We start from the raw sequence: 24,671 nt of genomic DNA, 5'->3' as shown, positions 1-24,671 counted from the left end.
AGGGACTGTAAAATTGCTCTTGGGACAAACTTCACAGGCAGCCCAAGCGTGCAATACTCAAAGATCCATCATAAGAGTTGTTAGCGCTCAAAAGAAAACTTTGTCTGAAGGCAAACATAAATGATAAATCAGTTCAGGTGCTGGAATCAGTTGATCCCTTGGCAAGCTCATACTTGGTCTTGAATTCCTTCCAAGAGTCGATGGCATTCTTGGACATCTTCTCGATGTCATCAGTAGTGGCTGTTTCCGGAGAAAGCATGGTCTCCACAGCCATCATCATGTTGATGATAGCCTGAAGAAAGCAAGCATCATTAAGCATGACCTTTGTGCAGATAATCAAAACAAAACTTGATTAGTAAGTTAGACCATTACCAAGTGCAGGTAAGGTCTCGAGTCACGTTGGTAGCGTCCGGTCAGTTGCTGGCAAACTTCTTTTGCCCTCTGCCATTCTCTCTACAGGATTAAACAGAGTATCACTATTAAACTAGGTGATTCAGAGATCACTTGCAGAGCATTGCAGCTGAGAATTGAGACAGGAAAGTTTTAAGAGTGAAACTTTCGTTAAACTGAGCAGACAACATTGGATCACAGAAATGTACCTGGTTGATCAGTACGTCAGTGAGCAGCAAACCCAGGTCAAGCTTCCTCTCAGAATCGCGCGACGCCGACCACTCCTTCTGCAGCAGGCTCGTCAGCTTTCCCCTGTCGCCGATATGCTGCGCAAGACAAGAGACGCGCGATTGGTAGAAGCACATTTCCTTGATCTGGCTAAGCTTGAGATGAGAAATGAAGAATCGAGAAATGGATCGGGATGAGAGAGGAAGACCTCCTTGGTGAATTGCTCAAAGACGAGGTCCATCAGCGTGGCGCGGTCCCTGGGCGCGTCGTCGCGCCGGAACAGCGAGTCCGAGAGCGCGTCCACGCTCGTCCTCATGGTGGCCGCGGTGGCGGCGCCGGCGCTCCGTTCGGCGGTGGCGGCGCGTGACGCGCCGTCGGCGACGGCGTTGAGGGAGCACACCGCGGCCGGCTGCACGAGGACCGGGCCGGCGCTCCCGCCGCGCGCCCTCCACGACGCGCCGCCTAGAGCCAGCGCCAGCGCCACGCCGGCGCCCACCTTCAGCGCGGTCGTGGGCCACGCCGACAGGCCCCCGTTCACCGGCGCCTCGCGTTCCGGCTCCGGCTGCGTTGCCGCCGCCTGTGCGCGGGGAACGTGAGCCCTCCACTGGCGCCGTGGCGCCTGTCGAACACGGCCGCCACGGCGGCGCGTGGCGACCGGAGCTGGAGCACCACCGCGTGCTCCACCCGTAACCGTGCAATCCAATGCGCAGATCAACGAGGATGCCATTGCCACCCGCTGGTCTGATACTCTGATCGATCAACTCGGAGGAGACTGGAGTCAGCCGTGTCTCTCCGGTGAAACCAGATTAGTGCAATCATTCCATTACTCTCTCTTTTGCCTTTTATTATTGGGAGCGTGTCTTGTGCGTATTTGGTGCGGTGCTTGACATCTTTTGCTATCGCAAGCAACGCATCCGGTTCCAATGCGCCCCACTTTTGGTTTAGGGTTTAGGCTTTAAGCTTGGTTACTCTCATGGATTCATGGCGACATAGCCAAACAATAGTATTGAACCATATGAGTTGCTCGGATTTGGATCTTGGAGGTAATGGTAGACAAGCACAGTAAAAAGCAAGAAGAAAAATGGCATATTCCTGTAGCAAATTCACGGTACTGTACTGTCGCAAACTACTGTAGACATAAGAACTAATAAATTTATTGTATTGTTGTACTGTAGCAGAGGGATCTATGGCCATCCACCTCGAAATAGATGGCTCGGATTCTTCTCACGGCATCTTCATTCTCTACCATTTCTATGCAATGTTAGAGGATCCAGTTCCTGAGTTGCTCTTGCTCCCTCTACAAGCAAAGCGCTATTCCGAGTTGTACCACTGTGTACTGCTAGAGTGCTAGTATATTCACTCCTTAATCATATCACTTTTTTAGTGTATACTTCTTAATAGAAATTCGATGGTACTTATGTAGATGTTCTAAAATTTTACACCGGAAATTTTGATTACAACAGAAAATATGTTATATTTCGGAACTTTCTCAAGCATGTATGTTAAAATTACTATCACGATATGTCCATCTGACCATTTTAACTCACGACCTATGGTTCCCTTCGGGCTCTAAGACCCCATTCGGCTGGAGAAGGGGAGTGGGTTAGTTATCCGGCGTGAAAAACGTAGTAATAAATTAGCACATGATTTATTAATTATTAAAAATATAAAAATAGATTAATATGATTTTTAAAACAACTTTTCAATAGAACATTTTTGCAAAAAAAATACACCATTTGACAGTGCGGGAAGCGTGCGCGTGGAAAACAAGTAGGATAAGATAACTTGTATGGGCTGTCGAGCGCGGCCCAAGAACCATTGCATAAGAACAACCACAATGTAGTAGGATAACATGTAGTAAGCATTAAATATTACCTTGTTACCCGGTAATAGCTATTGTGGAGGGGTGAATAACTACTAATTTTGTCATCATGCACTTATTATATGTAAATACATAATAAACTTATTTAACAGAGTAATTTTATCATTCTTAGGGAGTTACCAAAAGATATCACTGTTTTTTTATGTAAAATTTGATATCTTAGATATTAGAATGTATCAAATTTTACATAGAAAATAGTGGTACCTCATGATACCTACTGAAGTATGGGAAAAATGCTCTATTTAATAACATGACATATGTTTAACTTTTTCTAATAAAAAAACTATCATGTATAACTCTATATAACAATCATCCCCAAATTCTAAATAAAAAAGTAGTGATATATATTTTGTATTAAACATGTGGTATAATAGTTACGTATTTTTGAAATATAAATTAGCAAAACTATAATACCCATCAAGAAAAAAAATAATAGTGTTTATGTTATTCCGATCCCTTCGTAATCAATATGACTGTATTATCCTATTATTGTTCATCTTCAAATGATAATGTACCAACATATATTCACAAACATGAACTACTCTAATCAGGCTTAGTATATTTGTATATAACATTAGTGAAGAAAACAAAATGGTTGTTGCAAACAACGCGCGCTGCTGTTACGGATAACGTCAGTATGTTATTAACCATGGAAGTGGCATTACACCAGGTGTATGCTGACACGGGGAAACAGTTTTTAGCACAGGTGTAGCTACACCCGTGTGTTTGTATGCAATCTAAATATTCATAAAAAATATGAAAAAAATTGATAAGATAGATTAATATGATTTATATCACTTCACAAACTTGCAAGTTTAAATTAAACTTCTATATGGTGTAGCAAAAAAAAACAAATAAAACTAAAACTAAGTATACACATATTCATAATTATTTTTGTTATTTTTGTTACAACTTGTAAGAGTTTAATTTAAGCTTGCATGTTGGTGGAGTGATATAACTCATATTAAACTATCTTGTTAAATTTTTTATGACTATTTAGATAGCATGCAATGATACGGGTGTATCTATATCAGTGTGCTAAAAAATTGCTTCCCGCTGATATGTACTACTACTGGGGACAACGCAAGTATGTTTTGTTAACAAGTGTTGTTGTGCTAGTCAACAATCGACGTGTCTTGCTGTTGCAGACGATACGAACAACACTAGTATAAGCCACCAGCGTCCGGTGATTTTTCGGAACAATTTGTCTTCTTTATAGAAACCGTCGTACTATAGAAATAGTATATTAAATCTTATTCATGATGAATTAGTATTAGTTAGATGAAATAAATCTTAAGTATAGAAGATTTAAAAGAAAAATGTTTTAATTAGTAATAATCCCATGGTAGAGTGGTGGTTTTCTGTATCAAAAGTTTCTGTTAAATGAAGGTTTATGTTAAATGAAAGGGATTTGATCCGGTCTAATAAAAAATAGGTACCAAATCATTTTCTATTATTGGATCGCTAAGTAGGATGTGCATTATTAGATCCAATAATCAAAAATAATTTGTTACCATGAAGTATGATATCTCGAAATACTTTTTGTTGGACTGAAACAAATCTCTGAAAATCTTTTCATCTTCCATGTAGTAAGAAACGAGGATCTATAGCGTTGAACCACGTATATTCTAGGTGGTTAGATGATTCACTGTAGGACATAGGATAGACAAAATGGATCTTTCGCATGCGCGGGCCTACTCCGAATCGGGAACCAGCGGCGCGCGCGAGCTTATTAGCCCGAGCACGAATTCTCCGACCTTGCACGCCTCATCGTCGCCGTCGGGATTTTCCCGAAAGAAATTTCGGATCTATCAGTCCTCTCGAAATTTAGCGCGGATGCTCGAGGAGGTGCAATTAATGGCGGCGGAGCGTCACCGACTCACCGGCGCGACGGCGGACCACTACTCGACGGAGCGTGGCGCGTCACGCATGGAAGATCTGCGACGAACGAAGCGAAACGATCCATACGCGATCGGGAAAGATCAACACCACGATTGGAGACCTATTTTTCCAATTTTTTATCGCGGTAATCGGAGTCGGCAATGGCGGGTGCGGTGGATTAGTTCGAGTTCTCTTTCTTCGTCGAGATCGACTTCGAATGGGAGAATATATCCATGCAGTCTACAAAAGTAGCAGCAGCGTGCTTACGCGCTCCCTGCAAAGGTTCTAACTTGAATTCTAACCTAGCTCGTCAGATTTGGAGATATTGTGAGCGCCTACTCGCTTGCGGACGGACGGCGTCGTCTTCGTCGCCGGCCGATCGTGGCGTCGCACGGCATGGACATGGAAACTTCTCCCCCTGCTTTCTCGTCTACAACGACGGAGGGGCCAGCGGCGACCCCGACGTCGAGCGGGAGGATCGTCGTACGGATCAGGGTCTCGCAGGCGTGGACGCCCGAGGAGGACGCGTGCCTGGAGCGCCTCGCCGGGGAGAACGGCTTCCGCCGCTGGCGCCGCGTCGCCAGCGCCATGTCGCGCCGCCGGACGCCCGGGCAGTGCCGCGACAGGTGGCGGGACCACCTCGCCCGCGACGTCTACCACCGCCCCTTCACCTCCGAGGACGACGCCGAGCTCGCCCGCATCCGCCTGCGCGACGGCCGCGGCCGGTGGAAGGACATCAGCAGGGCCGTCTACTGCCGCAGCTCGCGCGCCTTGAAGCGCCGGTGGAGGGAGCTCCGCAAGAGCGACGCGTTCCTCAGGGCGCTCTACTGGTACCCCCACCAGCCGGTGCAACCGCCAGCTGACTCCATCGTGCTCTCCTGCAGTGTCGGCTGCGACGCCGTCGCCGGCGGCGGCAAGACACCAGGGATCTCACCTGCCTGGTCGTATAATCTCCAAGAGAGCTACTAGAAGTAAACTTTAGCACGTCCCTTTTTGCCGCCGGAAAATTCCTTCAGTACACCTCAAAATTGAGACAACCCTTTACATGCACCTGAAAAATGTCTGTTCTTTTATGTGCCCTTAAAATTTCATTGCATACCTTTGTATACCCCTCCTGTGAAGTCTCTTTAGTTTTGGTGTTAGTATGTTTTGAAATGTCTATTATGCCCATTGAGAATAGAGGATATAAAATTTGAGTGTATAGTTTTCAGATTTAGAAATTGCTACAGATTGAATTGTTTTTACACGACGTGTATTCTATGACAGTAAAAAAGAATAACCCGTGAATACAATTTTAAAAAAACTAAAAAAATAATCACCGAATAGAAAATTTAAAATAAATTCTAAAAAAACAGTGAATATAGCTGCTAACATTATTGAGATTACTTTTACACAATGGATATGACAGACTAGTGTGAAAAATACATACATGACAATAACATGAGCATCCATTAAACATATGCAATTAGTTTCATGGTAATACGATATACACCAAATTACCGTTTCCCATATCAGCAAACCACAACACATTTAAACAAGTCATATATTTTTGTGTATGGACACATCACAATACCATTTAAACATATAGCAACCGGCTGACAAACTAATTTAATTAACAAGTACTAGTTACACCATAACCACCATTGTCATATGAGTACATCAGTAAAACAACAACCATACTCCCTTCGTCCCAAAATAAACCAATTTTTTATTTTTTACCTTTAATTTTTAACTATTCGTTTTATTAAAAAAATTTTGCGATTGATATTTTTGTTTTTATTAGATGATAAATCATAAATAATACTTTATGTATGACTAATTTTTTTTCTAATTTTCTAAAATATTTTAAATAAGACGGATGGTCGAACGTTGGACACGGAAAACCGGAGAATTCGTTTTTTAGGACAGAGAGAGTACGTAGTAGTACAGCACCAAAATATGACAGTAGCGTGCCACTTAAGTTCAACCAAAAAGTACAGTACTTAGCCATAGCCACTCCATAGGCTAATCTATCATTACCAAAATGAAACTAAATCAGCTAGCAATATACATAGATTAGTCCATAAGCTTTTTTCTGCTAATCTATCGTTACCACTCCATAGGCTAATCTGTCATTACCACTGCAGCCAGCCGTGCAAAATGGGAGCTGGAGCCGCCGCCGCTGCCTGCTTCGGTTAAGACGAGATGAGAGAGGGAGAGCTTGCTCGTTGCCGTGCTTTGGTGAAGACGAGAGGAGAGGCCGCCGCCGCCGGGCTAGGGAGCCGCAGCCGCAGCCGCCGGGCTGAGGAGCCGCCGCCAGGCTGGGGAAGCCGCAGCCACCGCCGCCGGCCTGTGGAGCAGCAGCCAACGCCGCCCCGGTTAGGGAGCCGCCACCGGGCTGAGGAGTCACCGCCGCTGTCAGGGAGCCGTAGACGCCGCCGTCGGGGAGCCGCAGCCGCCGCCGGGCTGGAGACACGCCGCCGCCACCCTTCCCTCGGTGAAGAGAGGAGAGATACTGAGAGAGGGAGAGCTGCAGATTGGGTTGTACTAGGGTTGGAGAGGGCAATTTTGTCTTTTTTAAATACTGACAAGGTATTGTAGCAGTACACCTGTTTATTTGGGGACGTCACGGCAGGGGTATACAAGGGTTTACCTTGAAATTTCAAGGATACATAAGAGATTAGGCATTTTTCAGGTGCATCTAAGGAATTGGCTCTGTTTTGAGATGTACAGAAGGAATTTTTCCTTTTGTTGTATTCGATGATCTCCTGATCGCAAGTACGGCAAAATATGGATGTATCTTTAATCTTGTTGATATTCTCTTTGAGGGTGTATGCTTGATCACGCTATTACCCGAGAATTTCCCGATAACCTAATACTGAGCGGGGCTGACTCCGGTGCATTTTTATCGAACGACTGATTAAATTATACTGTCAACAATGTTGGGTGTAATAGAAATTTAAAGGGTAATATCGTCCTTTTTATTGTGATCTTTTTTGGAAAAAAAACAAAATGACAAAATAATGCTAATCAATTAATTAACAAAGTAAAAATGCACTTTTTCTACTAGTAGTATAATACTACAAGTAAAATGCACGTAGAGTTGCCCAACACTAAGGGGTTTTTTCATTTCATTGTCAAAAAAAAACATTTTCGTGCTTTGGTAATTTTTAATTTTGGCATTTTCAAATATTGGCAAGTTAGGGTAAGGTTAGATAGTGTTTAGTTTGAGAGAAATTTTCTATCCTTAAGTAGGTAACAAGAGGTACTACTGTTTTCTATGTAAAATTTAGTACTAATTTTACATAGAAAACAGTAGTACCTCGTGATAACTCCTTAAAAATGGAAAAAAAACTCTTAGTTTGAAACATTTTCAAATTTTGGTGGGAATTTTGAGAGTGAAATATTTTAGAATGGCCAAAACTTGTTAGGTTGTGTTGACAGTGGTATTTTATATTGTCTCTATGCCAAATTTTAAAGAGTTGAAAATGGCACCAAAATGAAGAACCCTAATAAAAAACAGTAGGGACAGCGGCACCAGCAGTAGCTTACAACCCACATGCAACATGTAGATTCGAGGCATTTAAGCTAGTGATCTATTTGGTTCCATCAACATTACTTGTTAGAGCATCCCAACAACTTATCTAAATTTGGTCATCTATATCTTCATTTAGATGATCATCTAAACTAGTTTCATCTTTCATATCTCTTTACACTCCACTAGATTATCCATATATGATATTTTCTATATCTCTTTGGAAGATGGAGAGAGATCATCCAAATATGAAGGTTCTCTCCTAATATGGATGACATCTAAAAATAGATAATAGGATGACTGTCCTGTTGGAGCTTAATTTATAGTCTTCATCCTCTGTTTCCAGGATCCAGGATAGAGGATGAGATAGATGAGCTGTTGGGGATGCTCTTACCAATCCATGGCGGGGTGTAGCAAATTAAATAAAGGACATGGACAATATATATATATATATATATATATATATATATATATATATATATATATATATATATTATTGGAGCCTTTGATGTTAGCATTAATTTCATCTATTGAAGCCGTCAAATTGAATCTGTTGGGCCGTATGCAAAATTTATTGAACACTATCGACCTATTTGATGTTGAATATGTTGATCTACATGCTCTATTGTTGATTTCATCAATCGGTTGTTGGATCAATAAATATTGTACAGTTATTTTGAGCACAAAATGATCATCTCTCCCGGAATGTAACCAACAATGATAATCAATCATCACCGTTTGTTCAGAAATTGATAGACTGACACTAATTATCAACTTTGTGGGTAGGCATAAGCGAAACAACTGGTTAATGATTAAAAAATAATTTGTGGATAAAAAATTTTATATACGTGTTCATAACGATCTAAAAGCACACAGACAAGGTTGTTAAACTATAAACATAAGTAAAAGGATAAGGTCGTTAAACTATTTACATATTATTATTTGAACATTTTGGACTTGCTTGTTTAATTTGTCAATTTAATTTGTCAATTGTTAATGTTATAAAATAGTATCATTATATTTATATTGCCTTCTAACTAAATTTGCACTTGCATATGGGATTCACGGTGTTCTAAAATTTGGCATGTGACGTGAACTTCGGAAATAGGACTACCCAATAAAAAATTCATATCTACACCATTGCTCCGTGATTTTCGGTAAGCATCCGTCCTCTATCAAAACTCATCCCTAGCTTCACAAGTTCATCTAAGAAAAGACTGACTAGTATTTGTGGGATGGGTACGTAAGCGGTATTAAAGAGATTAAATTTCTTAATATTTAAAAATAAAAAATAGTTTATTTTAAGATGAAGTTCAAACAACTACTAATTCCAGTACACCCTTGAGTCGTCGTGTGCCGCCGCAAAGTCAAGCGACTGTGTGGCATGTGGTGGGGCTACACCCAGATGGACAGGAGTCACCGGACGCAGATCGTTTTGTCCGCGCCCGACCTGCGGTCAAAGTTCTCGAGCAGCTGGTTTCGTCGCGGACAAGAGGGGGCTCCCATCGACGGAGAGATGGGCCAATCTCAAGTACGCGAACGCGACCACCACACAGCACAGTGAAATCTCTTGGCGTCAAGCGTCGACTTGGACTCGCGCTCGCCAGTCGTGCCTCCAGCCGGCGTCTGGACTTCCGCGGCCCGATCGCAGACTACCACCACGATGATACGCAGGAAAAGAAGAAAAAAAAAATGCTACGCTAGTCCAAGATTCCACCGCCGTTTTAGCTGTCTGCAAAGACAAATTAAAGCGAGAGAATGTGATCCGCGTGAAATCAATTGACAAACGAGTGCTCCTCTGGAGATATTACAGAAGGTGCGCAAAAAGCGTTTGAATAGATTGTCACGCACGCCGCAACGTGCTTGCCGCTTGCCAGGCCAAGCGAAGTGATGCACGCGCAACGGCACGGCATGATCCATCGATTCCAAATTTCCCAATCAATCCACTGAGGCTTGGATTTTGCACGTATCGCGTGCCCACGCGTATTTGCGCCCACACCCACACTCGCATGCGCAAACCGGCCAGATCCAGAATCCGGAGATGCAGAGGCGGCCGGCCGGCTCGCAAGAACCCAATCAGCGGATCTCCAACGAGCTCGCTGCTCGCGCGCCTGCCGGCCACTGTCCCCGTCGTGTGTTGTTGCACTCGCATCGATCGGACCAGCCAGCGGGAGTGATCGTTTTTGTTTGCACGCACGCATGTGGAGCCGCCCGTAGTGCTGATGCCATCGAAAAAAATGGACGTTTTACATGTCAATTATTAAGTTAGAGGACTAAGTTAAATTATATGTTTCTTCCGTGTGTATATATATAGAGCATTTTTATAGTTCTTGAGTATATACTGAGTGGTACTAAAATTTTAGTATAAAATTTCATACCTTCTAATACCTAGGTATCAAGAAGTACCAAAATTTTATACTAAAATTTTAGTATCTCATGATACCTTCTCAAGAACCATAAAATTACTCATATAGACTATAGGAGATAGAGGCACCTACCAAATTAACTGTTACACATTTCCGGGGCCATGAAACCGCCGGTGCACAAACCAACATCAATTCAGTTTAGACTTCAGACTTTCGGAGCCATGAGAGAAACGTACACCAAGCTCATAATACTGGATAGGACTACAAACCACGACTTCTTTTATCCTTTCTAGAAGTAGTTCACGCTACTTCGAGTTTGAGGAGATGGAGAATTCAGCAAACAGGTAGTATTACACGTCATGTGAGCCCATGTGTACAATCATAAGCAAGTAAGCAACAGCGAGGCGCCGGTTTGCCGAAAATGCTCGGCATCACACAGAGAAATTCAGATAGCGCCATGCGACCCAATTCGAGACCTCTCCTTCGTCTCTCGGGGCGCAAAGCTACAAAGGAGAGCGTCTCACTCACTCGGTGCCTAATCCACACACCACACGCACATATCTCCAAGGTTGGAGCTGCAGCCTGCAGCTCACCACACTCCCTCTCCACAAAGCTCTGCTCGACCCCTCTCCCCAGACGAAGCCATGGCGCCCGTGGAGACGCCGAAAGAGCGGTATGACGGCAGGCCGGCGGCGGCGGCGGCGGCGGCGAAGAGCTACTGGCGGTGGCAGAAGGAGGATTTCTTCCCGGAGCCGTCCTTCGCGAGCTGGGGCGCGTACCGCGCGGCGCTGGCCGCGACGCCGGCGCGGTTCCTCGACCGCTTCGGCGGCCGCTCCACCGACGCCGACGAGCTCGGCGCGCTGCGGCGCCGCAGCGAGAACGAGATGCGCCGCTGCCTCACGTGGTGGGACCTCACGTGGTTCGGGTTCGGCTCCGTCATCGGTGCCGGGATCTTCGTGCTCACCGGCCAGGAGGCGCACGACCACGCCGGCCCCGCCATCGTGCTCTCCTACGTCGCCTCCGGTCTCTCCGCCATGCTGTCCGTGTTCTGCTACACGGAGTTTGCCGTCGAGATCCCCGTGGCCGGTGGCTCCTTCGCCTACCTCCGCGTCGAGCTCGGCGACGTGGCGGCCTTCATTGCCGCCGCGAACCTCATCCTTGAGAGCATCATCGGCACGGCCGCGGTGGCGCGCTCCTGGACGTCCTACCTCGCGTCGCTGATCAACAAGCCGGCGAGCGCGCTACGCATACATACGTCGCTCGCCGAGGGGTACAACGAGCTGGACCCCATCGCGGTGGTGGTGATCGCGGTCACGGCGACCCTGGCCATTCTGAGCGCCAAGGGAACCTCCCGCGTCAACTGGATCGCGTCCGCCGTGCACGTGGTCGTCATAGCCTTCGTCATCGTGGCCGGGTTCCTCCACGCGAAGACGAGCAACCTGACCCCGTTCATGCCTTACGGCGTGCCCGGCGTGTTCCGCGCGGCGGCGATCGTCTACTTCGCCTACGGCGGGTTCGACAACATCGCGACCATGGCGGAGGAGACAAAGAACCCGTCGCGGGACATCCCCCTCGGGCTGCTCGGCTCCATGTCGGTGATCACGGTCATCTACTGCCTGATGGCGCTGGTGCTGAGCATGATGCAGCCGTACACGGCGATCGACCGGAACGCGGCGTACTCGGTGGCGTTCAGCAACGTGGGGATGCGGTGGGCGCAGTACGTGGTTGCGCTGGGCGCGCTCAAGGGGATGACGACGGTGCTGCTGGTCGGGGCTCTCGGGCAGGCGCGGTACACCACGCACATCGCGCGCAGCCACATCATCCCGCCGGTGTTCGCGCTGGTGCACCCCAGGACCGGCACGCCGGTGCACGCCACCGTGCTTATCGCCGCCGCCGGCGCCTGCATCGGCTTATTCTCCAGCCTCGACGTGCTCTCCAGCCTCCTCTCCGTGAGCACGCTCTTCATCTTCATGATGATGGCCACCGCCCTCCTCGTCCGCCGGTACGTTTCTTTCCATCCTACGGTGCACAAGTTTGGCGCGAAGTTTCGTGATCGTAACCAAACAAACTTCTGTCCGGGCGGGACGCACGCAGGTACTACGTGCGGGGCGTGACGAGCAGGACGCACGCGACGCGGCTGGTGGTGCTGCTGGCGGTGGTGATCGGCTCGTCGGCGGGCATCGCGGCGTACTGGGGCTTGGCGCCGGAGCGGTGGGTGGGGTACACCGTGCTGGTGCCGGCGTGGGCGGCGGGGACGCTCGGCATCCAGCTGCTGGTGCCGGCGGCGCGCGCGCCCAAGGTGTGGGGCGTGCCGCTCGTGCCGTGGCTGCCGTCGCTGTCCATCGCCACCAACCTCTTCCTCATGGGCTCGCTCGGCGCGCAGGCCTTCATCCGCTTCGGCGTCTGCACCGCCGTGATGCTGCTGTACTACGTGCTCGTTGGGCTGCACGCCACCTACGACGTCGCGCACGGCGCGTGCAGCGACGACGCCGACGAGGAAGTCTACGCTGACCCCGCCGACGTGGACGACGGGAAGCAGGCGGCGGCCGCGGGCGCGGCCACCACCGACGTGGAGAGGGCTGGCGCGAAGATCTGATCACATGCCTGTAGCGTGCCAATGATTTGGAGCATGATACGAAAAGTATTCAAATACTGTAGCGTGCTACTGCAAATATCATTGTCTATTGTACAGTGAACAGCACACTGAAGTGACTGATCCTCTCGGACCTCGAAAGAAGGAAAAGGATTCACCCTACATTTCTGATACTTTTGTCTTCTAGTCTGACGGACACCAATTTTTCCGCCTCAACCACAGATCCGGATGTGAAGCCTACTGTATTTTCAACCGTTTATCTAAATTTAATCATATATTATTATTAGAGCAGATATAATAGCAGCTATAAACAACTATAAGTATATTTTAAAGAGATAAGAGGAGAGAGAGGAGAGGTGGACTACTAATTTGTAGCCAGCTGTATACGGGCTCTAAGACAACATATGTGTATGACATGTGAAACAATGTATTGATGTTTTCTAGATAACTATTATAGGAATTGGCTATTAGATTGACTATGGATAAATTAGAGCTAATAGTTGACTATACTATTGAACTTGCTCTTAGATAGGCAAACTATACTTATCTTCTAGTCTTACAGACGCTGATTTTTCCCTTTCAACCATAGATCCGGATATGAAGCCTCCTGAACTTATATAAGTATTTTCAGCGGCTTATCTAAATTTGATCGTTTATATTATTATTAGATGATCATTCAAAATAGATTCTTTATTTATATCAGTTATAACTCCACCAGAACATCCATATTACATCACATCATCTATATATATTTTATCAATATTTTGTAACAATCTATGCTCGTGTCGTTGATGCTCTTCTCTTGTGATTGGATGTTGAGATATGAAGAGAAAGTGCGAACATCCATATTTTGAGTTCTTTTTTTTAATATGGATGATACTTATTTTAGAGGATATGATAAAGTATCTACTGGAGCGTAATGCTTATACAACTACTGCTAGAGTTTGGAAAGAAAAGAGCGAAACAATAGGAAATGAATTTTAATCTCTCGAAAGAATGAATTTTAATACCTTCCTTCTCCTCCTTTTGCTAGGGAGGGTTGTGGTAGGAGGAGAAGGAGGTCGCACGCCTTCGCCAGGATCTCGTCACACACCGCACCACATCCATAGTGATCCCTCCTGGTCATCGCTGAAACTTGGCCATCACGTCGCGCTATTCCTCCCCGAGCTCGTTGCCTAGGTAGGTAAACTTGCTGCTTTGCACTAGCTCCTCATGGCCGCTGCCACTATTTCTTGCCCTCGAAAAAGCTATCGGCGATCCCATCCCCTAGGTTGAAGTTGTCGTCAATATCTTTCATATGGGATGTTGCCATCATTTCTTGCCCCCGAGCAACGCCATCGGTGATCCTGTCTCCTAGACCAAAGCTATCGTCAGTATCATCCCAAGGGTCACCACCACTAGACCTCCCCCAATCTAGCATCGATAAGAGCTGTGGGCATGACACACTATAGGACTGGCTTCACTGACACATTTAGTTCATCTACTCCAGCTCTAAATCAGTAGCAAACTTGTCCTCCTCCACCCTAGCTCCAAATCGGCCAACACCATGCATTCATCCACTTTGGCACGTCACACACTCACACTCCAATGTCGCCACCAACTTGAGCTCTAACTCAAGCGGTAGGGCAATAGGAAAAGGAAGGGGTCAATGTCGGTGTTGATCGTCGGAGGCATCCTCATGCGGTGCTTCACTATTGCCGATCACATTTTCAGCGATGTTCGCCTCCCTCAGCCTCCTCACTGCTAGACTAGGGTCACGTTCGGCAATCTCATTTCCAATTCTAGATTTCCTCGTTTTCCACACGTACACTTCCCGAACTGCTAAACGATGTATTTGTTACAAAAAATTTCTATGGGAAAGTTCTTTTAAAATATCATATTAATCTAATTTTTTTATTAATTAATTAATTAATTATGTATTAATCTATTACTATATTTTCCACGCCAAATAACTAACCCACCCTCCCCTTGACACCTAATGCGGCCTAGATTAAGAAAGAGAGCATGGAGGGGGAGGGTCTATAATATTTGTTTTATTGCTGGCTTTAATGCCCATGTAAACATACATAAAGACCACATTAGATAACGACTGAGTCAATAGACACCTAAGAGCATCCCAGCAGTACATTCATCCCATCCTCCATTCTAAAAATAGAGGATGAAGAGTAAAGTTTGAGCTCCAGTAGAACATTCATCTTATCATCTATTTTTGGATATCATCCATATTAGGAGAGAAACTCTATATTTAGATGTTGTCTCTCCATCCTCTAAATAGACATGGAGGATATCATATATGAATGATCTACTGGAGTACAAAGAGATATGAAGGAAAATTATTTTAGATGATCATCCAAATAAAGATATAGATTACTAAATTTAGATGGGCTATTGGGGATGCTCTAGGCACATAAAAACTACCATATAAACTGGTTTTAGGAGCTGAGATGCTCCATATGTGGCTTTGTGGTTGAGGGATTGGGAACCGGACTGAGGCTGTAGTTTGAGGGATTCCAAACAGACTTTTTTGCTCGAAAGGAACAAGAAATCTCACAATGATTTAGGCCCAGGTAATCATCAAGCCCACAAAATGTCAGGCCTTCCAGCCTTCCGGGGCTGGACCACGAAGTAGAGGAGTAGCCTTTGATGGCTCTTGTTTTTTGAATTTTTTGAATTTTATTTATTAAATAGTTTACAAATTTAATTTTTTTATTTCAAAAAATCATAAAACTAACCTCCTGCCGCCCTCTAGGAGGGTGGAAAGGTGACGTGGCAAACGGTCAGTCGATCGCGAGAGACGACTGGAAACGGCGCACGGCAAAATTTGCATTTAGGCCTAAATGCAATTTTGCTGTGCCCCGGGAATTTTATAATTGAACCGAGATTTTATTGATTGACCTACGGTTTGATACATATATGTATAACCGGTGTAATTTATTAGCCACAAGTCCTCCTTTGGCTAAGTGGTCATTGTGATTTTTTGAAATACAAAATTAAATTTATAAATTATTTAGTAAATAAAATTAAAAATTCAAAAAAATCCTTGTTTTTTCTTCGTACGCTCTGGTTATCTGGTAGTGGCATACTGGCGTATATATATATACGTTGAATCGTTGATGGGATGGCCGGCGGGAATTGAAACCCATCTGCACGAGGCCGTAAGCGGGTGAAACCCAATCGCTGGAGCCCGCCGCTCCTGGACGAGAAGGGTCGGGCGTTCGCGTGCTTCTTCCAATGTTGAATACATACGACTTTACGTGTATAGACTTTATACACGTAATGTTATAATATAAACTTCACACATAAAAAAATATACACATATTTTTTTTTGAATACAAACTTTATACAAAATCTGACATGACGCCCCATATTTTTATATTCTGACAAGTTTTTAATATCAATTAATTACATCATCTTGAAGTGGTAATATAATTGGCAGGAATTTTAGCTTCGGTGCCCTAACTGACATGGTAAAACCTTTGCCACTCTATTTTCACTGGTGTGGTAAAGACAATATTATCACGGCTGGCATAGCCGAACTATGCAGATTTTAGAATTAAGTATTAAACGATTTATTTTAAAATTAAATATTGAAAGCATAAAAGATAAAAAAAAACATGCAACATGGACATCGATGTGACATCAATTACCAATCCTACCCACCTAACAAGTGGGGTCCACAAACATTTTTCCTTTTTTTCTGAGATTTGCTCCGGTTTAACAAAAAAGTATCTCGAGGTATTAAATTATTTTTCACTATTGCATCTAGCTGAGTAGGATGTGCACTGTTAGATCTAACGATTAGAAACGATTTAGTACTACGAGGTACCAGTATCTTGACATATTTTTTATTGAGCTGAAACAAATCTCACCTCCTCTCCGTTTTTCACCCTACACCAAATCCAATGCCTTCTCAGCTTGGAAAAAAAAGCTGGATGCGATGTCACCGGGCAAGAGAGGATGAGGGAAACAATTGGAGACGAGGGATGAAGGAAAGGGTTCCATCGGATCCAAGCCACCCATTCCCTAGTCTGCCGTTGCCACCGTTCCCAGTTGAGGGTAATACTGATACCTCCGTTTTATATTATAAAAATTTTTAGATTTATCTAAATTCATTAATTGATGAATGTATATGACTAACTTATATATATGTTTAGATTTATTGGCATCCATATGAATCTAGACAAAGCAAAAAAATATTACATTGTGAAACGGAGAGAGCACATAATTTATATGATACACATGGAGACAGCTAAATGCAAGTGCTTTTTTGTAGATACAAGAAAATATATTCTATTATTTTTCCATAAAACATGTTACCCATTCTTTTCCTATAGAGAATATTTGGTGTCGATCTAGATACAAAAGGACCGGATCCAAGGGTTTCGCGAGCACTCGATTAATATCAGTGATGCGTATGAGGCACCACACATTTTTTGAATGCGATGTCATTGTGCTCAAGGTAGACTTGATGGGTAAAAACCTAGCTCTAGATGTCCGAAACTATGAAAACGACATCCTAGATGTCGTAACATTTTTGAAGACATCGTATTGAAGGTTCCCGATTGGTGCAACATCCCTGATATATCTACTAAAGGTGATTTAGTGTCAAGATCTAGTCAACATTGTTTTACAGCCAAATAACTCTCCAAAATTATCTTTTGGCTTAATTTGACGTTAGTCAACAACGGTGAGCGAAATTTGATCGACTCATACACTGATTTCAAAGACTCTATTTCTTAGCTCGAGTAAAATAATAACTACATACAAATGAACTTCGTCAGAAACAATAATTTCTCATCAATTATTATTGTTATAGATGAAAGTGTTATCTCTGCGTGGACTAATACAGTAAGTATATTTTATTCAATCAAGCTAGGATTTTTTTATATGTTGTCTTCGTCTTGCTCTTACACGCGGTCTAAATAATATTTGGTTGTAACTACTTTGAAGCAAACATCAAAATGAATATCAATTATCTAAAAATATGTGGTTTTCTGTTTATATTTGGTTGGTTTTTACCAATAAAAAGCTCAAGGGTTAATTTACGAGCATGCAGGTGCCAGACTCGTTATCACCGTTACTACTTTATTTTTAATTAACATATGTATATATTTTGCACACACAGTTACACTTATAAAGTTGCACTATCCACTGATGTGGTAGATGCGGGACGTTTCTTTCCTGACGCGCCACTGTCGCAGTCTTACGTGATCCCTAACGATCGACAGGACGGAGATGTATACGTGTTAACTAGCAGAGCATATGCTGTTTCTGAGAGCTGAGTACGTGTCGCTCCCAAGCCCGTCACGTCGTGCCCGCTGCATGCATGGACGGGTGCACTGAACCGCGCGGCGAGCCGTGATGTTTGAGACACACACGCACGTCGTCGTCTTTCTCGGTGATCTCCACTGGATCGACGCGCCGTGGCCACTGATCACCGGAGCGCTGCGCTGCGCTGCGCTGCGCTGCGTGCGTATATCTGTTCCGCCACCGCGCCACGCTAGTGCACCGATCGATGATTCGATGCACGCAACGGATCAACCTTTGTATGAGCTTGAGGGGGCGGACGCGGCGCGGGTGGAGTGACGCAGAGAGGGCAGGAATATAACAAAATGGTATTGTCCACATTTCTGATGTCATATTACTTTTTAGAGAACACGTACCGTACAGAAAATGCTGATGTTCACATCTCATAACACGCATATACCCAAGAATCGTAATTTTTAATCTAAATAGGCAGGTTAAAATAGTCTTCACTACATATCACATTATCCTTCTTTTTTTATGAAAGACAGCAAAGTACCGTGCTCCGCCACTTCTTTCTTTTATACATATGTAATTGTGAACTTTGACACAAGAGTATTTTTATGCTACTTTAAGTAGTTAGCGAGAGATACCAAAATTTTAATGTAAACTTTGTTATCTTAGTTACCAAGAGCTATCAAATTTTACACTAAAAGTTTAGTAACTCTCGGTACCTTCTTAAGTACGGCAAAAATTGCTCTTAACATAAACACAATGACTGGGTTAATTTAAGGGAAAATCTGCGTAGAGAAAAAATCATACCGTAGTACCAGAGTATATTCGTGGGATGAAAGCGCTGGAGAACCAAACAGAAGCTGGGTGAATCAAACATAGTAGAGCAATATACAGTACCTAAGAAGATAATACGAGCTACTAAAATTTTAGTATAAAATTTAGTATCTTTTGGTATCTTAGATAATAAAAGAGACAATTTTTACACTAAAATTTAATTTTGGTACCTTTCGGTATCTACTACTGCCTCCGTCTCGAAATAAAATCATTTTTTAGTCTTTATATAATGTTTTAACTCTTCATCTTATTTAAAATTTTTTTACGATTAATATTTTTATTCTTACTAGATGATAAAACATGAATAGTACTTTATGCTTGACTAATTTTAAGTTTTCGTACAAATATTTTAAATAAGACGAATGGTGAAACGTTGGATGCGAAAAAACGAAAAATAAAGTTATTACGAGACGAAGATAGATTATAAAATTAACATACTACTAGTATAAACAACGGGGTTAAAACCTCTGCCCCTGCAGTGCATCTTAATGTAGCGCGAGGATTCGTGCGTGCACACAATTACGAAGACATGATGAGAAGAGACGCGGGCCGACCCTACAAGATTGTGTTGCACAATGGATGGACGGCAATGCCACACGGTCACAGCCGGAAATCGAGGCGAATTAATATAGATCTCTGATGGATGGAGTGATATCGAGATCGATAGATCCACTCGAGGTTGGATAGATTCGGACGGGCGCCGGTCGGCCGGGGTTTACCGTTCACGGGGACTGCCATTTGGGGACCGGTTATCGAGTATCAACAGTACAACTGGCCGGCCGACGACCGGGCACAGCGGCTTCCCCCCTCATTTCAGCTCTCGCCGTCGATCGATCGTGACATGGTCATATCAAACGGGCCAATGCTAGAGCGCAGAGATCATATCTCTTCATGCCCAGCCGCGACTCGAGGCGCATATCTACGAGACATCGATCGTCTTGTCAGTTGTGTCCCCGGTCGGTCGGTCGATCGATCGATCACCACTTGGATATATATATACGTAGCTACGTCCGTGAATCCGTGATGGCTCGAACACGCTGGGTAGACTGTCGATCGTCGCTGGTGCCCGGCCGGCCGGTAGCTTCGATCAACACGTAGCCTCTCCGTCCAATCTCCGTGCGTCGATATCGGCGCGGTCAGTGTCGTCGCGATCGGCGAGGCGAGTCCCAGGCCGGGCCAACCGGCGCACGACGATCGAGAGCGACCGCCGCCCCACGCGCGTGTCGGGCCCGCGCCGATGGAGAAGGTTCGCGCTAGCTCCGGCCCTGGACCACCGGAGGGCCGGGCTCTCCGTAGTCTCTACCTCGGTTAGCTCGGGGCACGCCCGGCCGCGCGCGCTCGACCTGACCGTCGACCGGCCCGGCGGGGGAGATCGATCGACTGACTGACTGATCGAGACTAGCTAGAAAGCGTAGCCGCTGCCGTGCCCGCTCACCGGCCGGCCGGCCTGCGTGCGCGCGCGTGGCCGCCTCTACGGCTCTACCTCGCATTCGTGTGTGCGCGACTGCGCGGTGCAGCGATGATTAACCACGATGCGGTGTCTGGCCGGCCACGCGCGCGGAACTCGGTATGTCGATCGAACGGCGTGCGCCTGCATCTACGTGCAGTAGAGAAGACGAGGCGCTTGCTATCGAGTCAATCATCAATGATTGCTTTTGTTTCATACCTTGGAATTGAATCACAGTTCATAAGTCGATGGCCGAGGCGCCTATCGTCGCTGCATTGGGACCTGACAAACGGTAGCGTTCGGAGGGTTTGGGCTGCAGGCTAGGCCAGCATGAACCCACTGGCCAGTGCAGCGGATGGCCCATTTGTCCGGAAACTTTGCTTGATCGGTCATAATTTGCATCACGGTAATTGTTAATCCCCTGGCTGGCCGGGAGGTGAATCCGTCCCGATCAATAAACAATTTAAAATCAGTGAAAAACAATTTTTTGTAGGAAAAATCTCACCCATATATTATCTTAAATATTTTCTGCAGACACCCAGAACAAAATCATTGATAAAACGTCCAGAACTACCCCACAAGACTGAAAAACAATACATCGCCATCAGAGCGAAATACAACCATGCAAGAGAACCTCTGCTTTAATTTGTTTGGTGAAAGACACAATTATTATGTGAATGTTGGGAGGTTAAGATGTTATGGAGAAGGTTCAGTAAAATTGCCAAAATACCAAAATACATGTCTTATGAGATTAGATGAAAAAGTAGCTTTGGCTGAAGAAATATTACCATCATCTATACCTTGCTCTCATCGGCCAGAGATGTACGCAAATCGGACCATAAATTTATAGCTACCTCTAGTTTAAATAAGTAAAAACTTACCCGTAAACCGATCCATATCTATTCCTATCATCGCTCCCCGCCAACTTACGGAGTTGTTAATTAGCCTGTCGACGGTGATATGACCAAGTAATCTGCTGAAATAAATGAGTTTATGATTAACATTCCTTCTATAGTTCTTTCTATAATTTACCAAGTACGACGACTAACTAATCAAAACTAATCTTGTTCTTCAAACAGGTTGGCCCCAAAACATTAATCAATACCTGAATGAGCTGAATCCAGGTCCTAGCAAAAATGATCGCACAATTCAGATTCAACTGCATCAAAATCGGAGAGCCACACCAGCTGAATACCAGATGAGGTCGAACTCAAATGGCAGCCGTGGCGGTCGATCGGTCCTCTTGCGTGGAAGCATTATTCTGTCGCGCCAATTTAACTGGTATGACGGAACTCTCGTCACACCATTTGACGTGACAAGGTTGTTTGGCCATGTCAGACAAGTTTAGTTTTAAAACTAATCAACATACTCTATGCTCCTTTGTAATTTTTACTCTCTCTTTCTCAAAATAATTTTATCTTTGGTTACTTTTATTTTCCTAATATAAGTTTATTTTTAGCAATCATTGCTTTAAAGTTAGTGAAAGTAGGAAATAAATGCATTGAAGCTACTCCTTCCCTTCCAAAATATAATGAAATCTGTTATTTTAATCTTGTAACAAAGTAAATCATTTCTAGTAGTGTTTGTTGAAAATATAAGCAAATACAGATTTAATTTATTTCACAAACAAATCATGACATTGAACAGGAAAATTAACAGAACCATATGATATGATCTAGATGTGTAAATTAATGCACTACAATCGAATATAAGAAACATCACCAAAACGTATCAATGATTTGGAATGGGGTTATGAACTTGAGCATTCATATCAGTTGTAGTACGAACCATGCGCAACAGAACACATGATGATGTCACGTTGAAGCCGAAGAAGGAAGATGTACCATGGTGGACGAACGAGGAGAGGTCACATGTAGCGCTTGCAAAACCTTATTTGCCATTTCCCGACGTAGGACGTCAAAGGCAATGGTTTGGAGACCTGATCTTTCGATTTACTGAACATGTTAGCGAGTGGGATGGAGTAGACAACTTACGGTGGCCGCAGTACCAAGGAGGTGACAAACCCTAGATGTTTTTCACTTATGTGCGTGGTGACTCGGCTCGATATTTATAGGGAGATCAGGACACCTAGATTATCTCAAGTTCTCAACAACTTATAATTGAACCGGATAATTACGTGTAAGCTATTGGGACTCCACGGGAATTAGATAAGCAAGAGTCCCAAAATAAACTATAAATAAATCTGATAAGAATCTCCAGTTCTCTCTTATGCTATTGCTCAAATGACTAAGATACCACTCTACATTATAGTGAGGTCTCCATTTTCTAGAATAAGCAAGGTGAGAGTAAACCTCACATATATACCTTCTATGAGGTGGGATTGAGATTTTTTTTAGGAATTATTTCTATAGATCCCACAATCTAATTCCAACAGTATTTATGGTATCCCATCAATAACTTTTCATTCAAAATATTCCTCATTTTATCCCCACCTATCCTTCCATTCACATATATTTATCATTTATTTAAAGACGTCATATCTTTTATTATGAATCTTAATCTCTGCTAAATAACCTAGAAATATTTATAGTTTAGAATGGATATGGAGGATATTTAACTATTTGACACTCTTATGGCATTTAATCGATTCACATGTCATAGACATATATAGAGTGATAATAAGTAAATGTGATACTGTAGCAACAGCAAAATAATCGAATGCCCTGAATGTAGACTACGTTCATTCATCAGGTTAGTAACTCATATTTTCTCATTTTTCTTGCGCGCGTCTCCTAAACTACTGAGGGGTATTTTTCGTAAAAAAATCTTATAGAAAAGTTGTTTTGGGAAATCTTATGAATATATTTTTCAAGATTTTATAGTTAATAATTAATTAATAAAATGCTAATACACTGCTATTTTCTACGCCGGAACATGGCCTTGGTACATAAAGTAGTAGATAATTGCATTAAGATTTGATGAAGCAGAGGGTATTCTTGTTTTTTTATTGCTATGCATGTATGGATAAAAGATAAAAGAACTAAATTGATGGATGCATCCATTACCATAAAATGTTGATATGAACATGGGCGGTGCACGTAAATGGCCAAGGGAGAGCAGGCTAAAGTACAACGTGCTATCAATTCAGATACGGGTACCACTTGATTTAGGTTCATTTAACCACGAGGAAGTAATAATAATATAATCAACACTAGTACTAGATATCTTAGGGCCCCTACACGACACTACAGGCTAAAACAACAAACACGTATCCTCCTGTTCATGCACATATCCTCGACATATTTTTCAATCTTCATCACGGGTTCACGGGGAAGTTGTGCACGTTGTTGATAGTATTTGAGTGATTTATAGCATAGTGACAGGAGAAATAAAGAATCGACGGAGTACGTGGAGCTAGGATTCGTGATCGAGCTTTATACGACCAGATCTAATTAAGCGAGCCCGTTGCGAGGCAAATTAGTCAATGACAAAATTGACAATTGACAACCGACAAGCAGATTCAGCTGGATATCTCGGCTAGAAATTAAAGCTGCACGGGCCCCCTCTTCGAACAATTTTGTCAACTTAAATTCTTATTGAAATGGTGACACACGTCAGCATCGCTGACTCTCTCTCTCTCTCGATGTCGATACTGAGATGCGGGGGTGTTTAGCTGCTGAAATTCTTTTTACATGTAGCTGGTGCAATAAAAAATTTTATATGTCATATCAGACGTTTAACTGGATGTCGGAAGGGGTTTTTGGACACGATGAAAAAACAAATTTCACGGCTGGCGTGAAAACCGCGAGACGAATCTTTTAAGCGTAATTAGTCTGTCATTTGCGCATATGGGTTACTGTAGCACTTATGGCTAATCACGTACTAATTAGGCTCAAAAGATTCGTCTCACAATTTCTCACATAACTGTGTAATTAGTTTTTCATTTTATCTATGTTTAATACTCTATTTAGGTGTCCAAAGTTAGCCCCTTAGATTGAGAAATTTTTTAGGAGAAGTGTCACATCAAATGTTTGATCGGATGTCGGAAGGGGTTTTCGGACACGAATGAACGAATGAATTTCACAGCTAGCCGAAACCGCGAGACGAATCTTTTGAGCCTAATTAATCCGTTATTAGCACATGTTGGTTACTGTAGCACTTATGGCTAATTATAGACTAATTAGGCTCAAAAGATTCGTTTCAAGGTTTCTTTCATAACTATGCAATTAGTTTTTTTTATTCATCTATATTTAATGTTTTATTTATGTGTCTAAAAATTCGATGTGATGTTTTTGAAAAAAAATTTAGGAATTAGA

The 24,671-nt window shown here is 43.7% G+C and overlaps 3 protein-coding genes across 3 annotated transcripts; 2 read left to right on the top strand and 1 right to left on the bottom strand.

The window, feature by feature from the left end:
• Positions 1-19: 19 nt before the first annotated feature.
• Positions 20-1,358, bottom strand: LOC102708670. The gene is made up of 4 exons (XM_040519864.1): positions 827-1,358; positions 600-716; positions 373-453; positions 20-292 (listed from the first exon to the last, which is right to left on the bottom strand). The coding sequence occupies exons 1-4, from the start codon at positions 1,343-1,345 to the stop codon at positions 134-136; spliced, it is 876 nt and encodes a 291-aa protein (XP_040375798.1). The 5' UTR covers positions 1,346-1,358; the 3' UTR covers positions 20-133.
• Positions 1,359-4,777: 3,419 nt separating this feature from the next.
• LOC102708392 (transcription factor MYB73-like) lies at positions 4,778-5,350 on the top strand. Its single transcript, XM_006645562.2, has one exon. It carries the CDS (start codon positions 4,778-4,780, stop codon positions 5,348-5,350), a length of 573 nt encoding a protein of 190 aa, XP_006645625.2.
• Positions 5,351-10,789: 5,439 nt separating this feature from the next.
• LOC102708110 (cationic amino acid transporter 5) lies at positions 10,790-13,239 on the top strand. The gene is made up of 2 exons (XM_040520191.1): positions 10,790-12,263; positions 12,356-13,239. Exons 1-2 carry the CDS (start codon positions 10,906-10,908, stop codon positions 12,855-12,857), a joined length of 1,860 nt encoding a protein of 619 aa, XP_040376125.1. The 5' UTR covers positions 10,790-10,905; the 3' UTR covers positions 12,858-13,239.
• The last annotated feature ends 11,432 nt before the right edge of the window (positions 13,240-24,671 follow it).

Source organism: Oryza brachyantha, chromosome 1 (assembly GCF_000231095.2).
Source record: "Oryza brachyantha chromosome 1, ObraRS2, whole genome shotgun sequence".
Lineage (NCBI taxonomy): Eukaryota > Viridiplantae > Streptophyta > Magnoliopsida > Poales > Poaceae > Oryza > Oryza brachyantha.
Note: the sequence above shows the minus strand (reverse complement) of the source record. Positions and strands in the feature narration are given on the sequence as shown.

What these genes read in the sequence shown, in the direction of transcription:
- LOC102708670 (XM_040519864.1), bottom strand. Translation starts at nt 1,345, where the DNA reads ATGGCATCCTCGTTGATCTGCGCATTGGATTGCACGGTTACGGGTGGA. An exon ending in CTGACGTACTGATCAACCAG is followed by an intron (nt 454 to 599) that starts GTACATTTCTGT and finishes TTAATCCTGTAG; the next exon opens with AGAGAATGGCAGAGGGCAAA. An exon ending in CGAGACCTTACCTGCACTTG is followed by an intron (nt 293 to 372) that starts GTAATGGTCTAA and finishes TGCTTTCTTCAG; the next exon opens with GCTATCATCAACATGATGAT.
- LOC102708392 (XM_006645562.2), top strand. Translation starts at nt 4,778, where the DNA reads ATGGACATGGAAACTTCTCCCCCTGCTTTCTCGTCTACAACGACGGAG.
- LOC102708110 (XM_040520191.1), top strand. Translation starts at nt 10,906, where the DNA reads ATGGCGCCCGTGGAGACGCCGAAAGAGCGGTATGACGGCAGGCCGGCG. An exon ending in ACCGCCCTCCTCGTCCGCCG is followed by an intron (nt 12,264 to 12,355) that starts GTACGTTTCTTT and finishes GGACGCACGCAG; the next exon opens with GTACTACGTGCGGGGCGTGA.